We start from the raw sequence: 6000 nt of genomic DNA, 5'->3' as shown, positions 1-6000 counted from the left end.
TAATAGCTGCCCAGTGCTGCAGGGAAAATTAAGACCTCGACCCACCCCCCACCCCTCCCCCCCTGGCCCAGCCTTCCCAGGCAGCTGTCTGCTTGGGCCCTTCTTTGGCCCAGGATTTTCTGAAACCCGAGGGTTGGTATCCCCCCCACCCCAATCCTCCCAGCTCTCAGGCTGTGCCCTGCGGTGTTCAGAGGGTCCTGGAATGGGGTGGGGGAAGTGGCAGGGAGGTGCATGGGAAACACAGCACAGGACTGTCCCTTGCTCTCTCTCTCTCACACACACACACGCACGTCCTTGTCCTTCCAGCCCCATCTGCTGCCCACTGCTGCTTTTCCAAGGAGCCCTGGCCCTACCACACCTGAGGATCAGTGTTTACAGGTAACTCTGCTTGGCAACGGGCTGGACAAGGGATCTCAGTGGAAACCTGGCAACCGGGGCTGCCCCTCCCAGTCCTGGGGCGTCTAGCAACTGCCGGGGCACAGCTGGTGCTGGCTCACCAGGCACTTGCGTCCGAGAGCGAGCGGGATGTGGTGGCCAGTCCAGCGCAGCCCACCCCCAGGCTCTGCTCTGCCCACCTGGCCAACCCCAGGAGGTAAAGCTTCTGAGTGCTGCGGGTCCAGTGAGGACCATGGGGCTCTGTGGCACCAATCCTGAGAGGTTCTTTCCTGCAGATAACTGAGGATTGAGGAAGCAGTGCAGGCCTGCAGAGAGTGCCTCACAGGGCCTCCGTGATGGTGGACTCATCGGTGGCTGACCACATGACTCGCCTGACACTCAGACTCTTGCAAAAGGTAAGAAGGCCCGGAAAGGGCAGTTTTTTTTTTTGTTTTTTTTTTTTTTAACAACTTCTTTAAAGGAGCTAAGCCTTCAGGCTTCCAAAACAAGAGACAGTTAAAGCAACCACAACACATCTTTACTTTCTGCTGCTGGCAAACTACCTGCCAGTGCGGGCCTGCTGCTGACACAACCTGTGATGAGCAGAGCGCGGTTTCTCAGTTTCCTCTTTGTGTTCGTATAGAATCCAGTAGGTTCTAGCACTTTCTGAGTCACAAGGCAGGCATGGCTTCTGCTATGGAGATGGCCTCACTTGGACCTGCCCCTGGGCAGCCAGACTGTGGCCTGATGACCCATCTTGAGCCCATTCTTCTCACTTTCTCTGAGAGTCTTCAGAGTTTACCTCCAGTCTGTCCTTACAAGTGACCAGGTGGGGCCTGGCCCTGGCAGGTCCTCGCACCCCTGTCTGCCTCATTGCCCTTTCAGAAGCTTCTCGAGGCTAAGTCTCTTGAGCTGTCCCTCACCTCCTCCCTCCCCAAGGGGGGCTGTGGGAGGCCCATCATTTGGGGGCAGCCAGGACTCTCAGGGGCACCTGCTCAGCTCAGGGCTCAGGTAGACCTATGAAGCTGCTTGGCCTTGGGTGGATTGGGGGAGGATTGGGTTGTTCACCAGCAGGGGAGACCAGGCAGGGTGCCCACCCAAGACACAGAACTCGCTGTGGGTCTTCCTGCCCAAGGCCATGTCTCAGAAAGCTGCCCAAAAGAGACTCAGTCAGAATGTGCATCCTCAGATTTTAAAACTGGAAATATGTGCATGGTATTGAGCATATGGCCAAGGCAGTGCCTGAGAGAACATTGGTGTCACACCCACCTCCACACGGCACTTCACCTTCCGCACACCTGTCTGGGCCCTGGTCACATGAGAACACTCTTAGTCATTCTTGCAGCCCACAGGCCAGGTGCTTGCAGCCAGCAGCTAGGCAGGACAATGGAAGTGCAAGTGGGGAGGACAGGTGGGCAGGGAGGGGGTAGGGCAGATGGGCAGGCCTGGCACCACTGACACTAGGCTGGAGCAAATGCCCTCTTCACATGCGGTCTCTCCTCTTCTCAGAAGCTGGAACACGAGCGTGAGAACATGGAAGAGGACTCTGGAGTCCCTCATCTCGTGGCAGGTAAGAGTCCTGGGCTGCTTCCAGCTGGCACAGGTGGCCTGAGACCAACGATTCCAAGGGAAGGTGGGGGCAGCCTGCCCATGGGAGTCCCCATCTCCTGCTCGGTCCCTCCCTTCCTCCTTTTACCAGCAAGGTTATGCTTAAAAAGTTTCCTTGACGATCTGAGTGAAAGGCTTTTGTTTTGTCTTTAAAACACACACATACTCACACATACATACTCGCACACACTCACATACACACATATATTCATACACACATACACATACTCAGTCACACATACATGCACACATACATACACACGCTCATGTAGACACATACACTCATACACATACACACACTCACTCACATAGACACATACTCACACTCATACACGTACACACACACTCACTCACATAGACACATACACTCATATACATACACACACTCACTGACACACACAGACACAAACTCATACAATACACACACACTCACTCATAGACACATACACACACTCACACACACATGCACACATACATTATGCACATTCACATTCACTCACATAGACACACACTCACACTCATACACATACACACACTCACTCACATAGACACACACTCACACTCATACACGTACTCACATACACACATATACACACATCCACTCATGTAGACACATACACTCATACCCATACACACACTCACACAGACACATATTTGCATACATAAACACACTCACACATACATACACTCATGTAGACACACATACACACACTCACATACACACGCACATGTACACACACTCATACAATACACACACACTCACATAGACACATACACTCATACACATACACACACTCACTGACACACAGACGGAAACTCGTACAATACACACACTCACTCATAGACACATACACACACTCGCTCACACACACATGCACACACTCATACAACACGCACATTCACATTCACTCACACTCATACACACACTCACACACACACACACACACCCCAACCCTGCTATGCACATTCTCGAGCACTACCACCTTCAGTCTGCAAACCCTAAAACTAGTGCAGTGATTGTTCCCATTTCTCAGAAGAGCAAACAGAAGCTCAGAGAGGTTAAATAACCTACCCAGGCCACCCAGGTTGGAAATGGCCACACCAGCATCAGACCTGGTAGCTGATCCCAGAGCTTGTACTGACGGTGGAAGCGGGGGCACGTCTGGTCCCCATGGGTTTGTGCACCCTTCCCATGGCCTGCAGTCAAATGCTAAGGCTACATGGAGCCAGGGTGGGGACTGCGTTCTTGGTGATGGGGCTCGGGTCTAGAGACACCTGGCAAGGACTGAGAGGCCCAGAGGAGCATTTCTTTTCTTGGGGATGTGGGCCGGGGGGGCCTCCAGCCTGGGCAGCCCCACAAGGCAGTGGGGACTCCAGACAGGTCTCAAGGGCAGCAGGCAGGGCCTGGAGTCCTGATTCAGATAGAAAATTCTAACCCAGGTCATCTGGGGTCATCTGGCTGGGAGACCCTGAGAGAATACAACCATGGAACAATGCTGGAACAGGCTGGGGGAGTGGGGGGCCCTGGGGGAGCCTCCAGGGGAGAGAAGGTTCCGCAGCCCTAGCAGTGGGCTCAGATGCAAAGCCAGAGGGCAGGACCTCTGTGCCCAGAGCAAAGGAGGCCAAAGCCTAGCCTGGGGACCAGACCCCTCCCAGAGCCTTCTCCCGAGTTTGGACCCCTCCCCCAAGAGGCAGGGACAGGAAGGAGCTGCTGACGGGCCTCTGGGACTTGGTGGACATCACCATGTCTCTGGACAGGTTGGAGTCATTGGTGGCTCCAGGTGGTGGGAGCTTGGGCTCACGGCACAGCCATGCTTCCACTGTACCCAGGAGGGGCTTCCTGCCCCTGTCTACATCCAAGGTCAGCAGAGCTAAGTTGACTTCCTATGGGGTGTTGCAGGAGAAGTGAGTGCCGAGCCTGGGTAGGACTTGGCTCTCTCTGACTCCTTTTTGGGGGTCAGACAATCCATTGGACAGATTCCAACAGGAAGGCTGAGTGTCTGGGTTGCCCTGGTGCCCGGAGGTGGCCCCTGCGCCCTGTTACCCCCAAGCACCAGTCCCTCATTTGGAACAGGCATTTGCTGGAAGCTCCGGGTCACCAGGGTAGGTGAGATGGGGGCATTCCAAAGATGTCTCTTAGGCTGTCTTCAAAGGCGAGCCTGAGTTCCGACTCCATGCTTCCCTTCCAGGAGATGAGGCTGGGCCGGATGATGCCCTGCAGAGCGCCCTGAGGAGAAGGAAGGACCTCCTGCAGAGACTTTGGGTACCTGACCCCCCAGCTAGCCTGGCTTGAGCCTACTGTGGCTCCTATCAGCAGGACTGTGGCTCTGGTCAGCAGGGCTGTGGTGACCAGCTGGCACAGAGACCAAAGGCACTGGTGCTCTCTTCGGGAGCTTAACGCAGTTTCTTGAGCATTTGCAGCTCACTGTCAAAATGCAGCTCCCTAGAGAAGGTGTGGGAGTCCTGACGGCTCAGTGATGAAGAGCTCAGCTGCTAACAAAAAGAACAGCGGTTTGAATCCACCAGCTGCTCCTTGGAAACTCTACTGGGCAGTTCTACTTTGTCCTGTAGGGTTGTTATGAGTCAGAATCGACTTGATGACAGTGGCTTTTTTTTTTGTTTTTGTTGTTAGAGAAAGTATTGCCTGCAGGCAGGTGTTCTATGCCCTGAGTTCTCACGGGGGTCTTATCAGCTGAACAGCCTGCTTTGGTTGCACACATCAAAGGCAGCATATTGAGGAAGGGCCCAATTCCTGCAGAGAAGAGAATTCAAAGATGCCCTGGCCTTCAGCCAGACCAGACTCAGGAATGCTGTGGGAAGAAGGTCCTAGAGTCCAAAACGGCAGTGAGGTCTAGGACTGTACCAGGAGCTGAGCTTGAACAGTTGTAACAGCCTAGAAAGGAGCTCTTTTTAGTGGCGGTGGGCACTGAGGTGTGCTTGAAAGAGAAAACAAACTCTTTTGGCTGGAAAGAAAAAACAACAAAGCAAGGACCGGAACTAGTTCAAATTATTTGGTAAATTTATAAAGAAACGTGATTCTTCCATGCGCACCACCAGGGGGCGTCAGGGCCTCACCCTACGCCCTGATTCAATCCCAGCAGGCCTAGAGACTGCTGGTGCTCCAGGCTGACCTCAGGATCTGGGCCTCTTGAGGTCTAGTGCCTGCACTGGCCACAGCCCCACAGCGCCAAGTCCCATATGTTCCGGGGGCGGGGGCAGAGCCTCTGTGAAACTGCCCACTTTGTCAGCCCTAAGACCCCCCCACCCCAGGGAGCCCTGTGTCTGAGGCTTGATCACTGTCATGCCAGGTCTGGGCACCTTCCTTTCCTGGCACCCATGGGTCTTCCTTCCACAGGCAGCCAGCGGGATCTGCTTGTCTTACAGGAACTGCATCTCCTGGAGGAGCTCTCCCAGGCCCAAGCCTGGAGGGGGGCAAACAGAGGGGCCTGGGGGTCAGTGCCACCCCCAGAGGTGCCCCCTGTACGCTGCCACCCCACCGCCTCCCCACCCCCTCCAGCCCCGGAGCCGCTCCGGATCATCCAGCACCCGGTAAGAGGCGTGTCCTAGCTGAGCAGACATGAAAACTGCGTCTCCTGTGTGCGTGCGTGCATGTGTGTGGGGGGAGAGTGTGTATTAAACATGCAGCCACCTTCCCAGCTACCTCCTTATGCCCACAGCTTTTCAGAAACATTAAGAGGGCACTGTGCCCATAGAGACACATCTCATCTGGACAAAGAGATGACGATTGATTTATCTCTCCAATACAGGCTCATCTCAGAGCAAAGCCACCAGCATTATTTTTTTTTTTATTGTGCTTTAGATGAAGGTTTACAGAACAAGCTAAACAAACTAGCTTCTCTTTAAACAATTAGTCCACGCAGTGTTTTGTGACATTGGTTACCAACCCCATGATATGTCAACACTCTCTCTTCTCCACTTTGGGTTCCCTATTACCAGCTTTCCTGTCCCCTCCTGCCTTCTAGTCCTTGCCCCTGGGCTGCTGTGCCCCTTTAGTCT

General features: G+C 54.1%; 1 protein-coding gene across 3 annotated transcripts in view; it reads left to right on the top strand.

Moving 5' to 3' along the window:
- The first annotated feature begins 469 nt into the window (after nucleotides 1-469).
- C2H21orf58 (chromosome 2 C21orf58 homolog) overlaps nucleotides 470-6000 on the top strand; it is a 41202-nt gene continuing 35671 nt past the window's right edge. For 2 of the 3 annotated variants that reach the window (XR_007516234.1, XM_049875066.1), the window contains exons 1-2: nucleotides 1920-1945; nucleotides 4173-5532. Coding sequence is in view for 2 of the 3 variants with exons in the window: in XM_049875066.1 (XP_049731023.1) it covers nucleotides 5285-5532 (248 nt within the window). In the remaining variant the exon portion in view is untranslated. Of the gene's footprint in view, nucleotides 593-671; nucleotides 792-1884; nucleotides 1946-4172; nucleotides 5533-6000 lie in introns of those variants that run through there. The other variant, XM_049875067.1, reaches the window with a different exon arrangement.

This window comes from Elephas maximus, chromosome 2 (assembly GCF_024166365.1).
Source record: "Elephas maximus indicus isolate mEleMax1 chromosome 2, mEleMax1 primary haplotype, whole genome shotgun sequence".
Classification (NCBI taxonomy): domain Eukaryota; kingdom Metazoa; phylum Chordata; class Mammalia; order Proboscidea; family Elephantidae; genus Elephas; species Elephas maximus.
The sequence above is the reverse complement of the archived record's forward strand: the minus strand, read 5'-3'. Positions and strand labels throughout refer to the sequence as shown.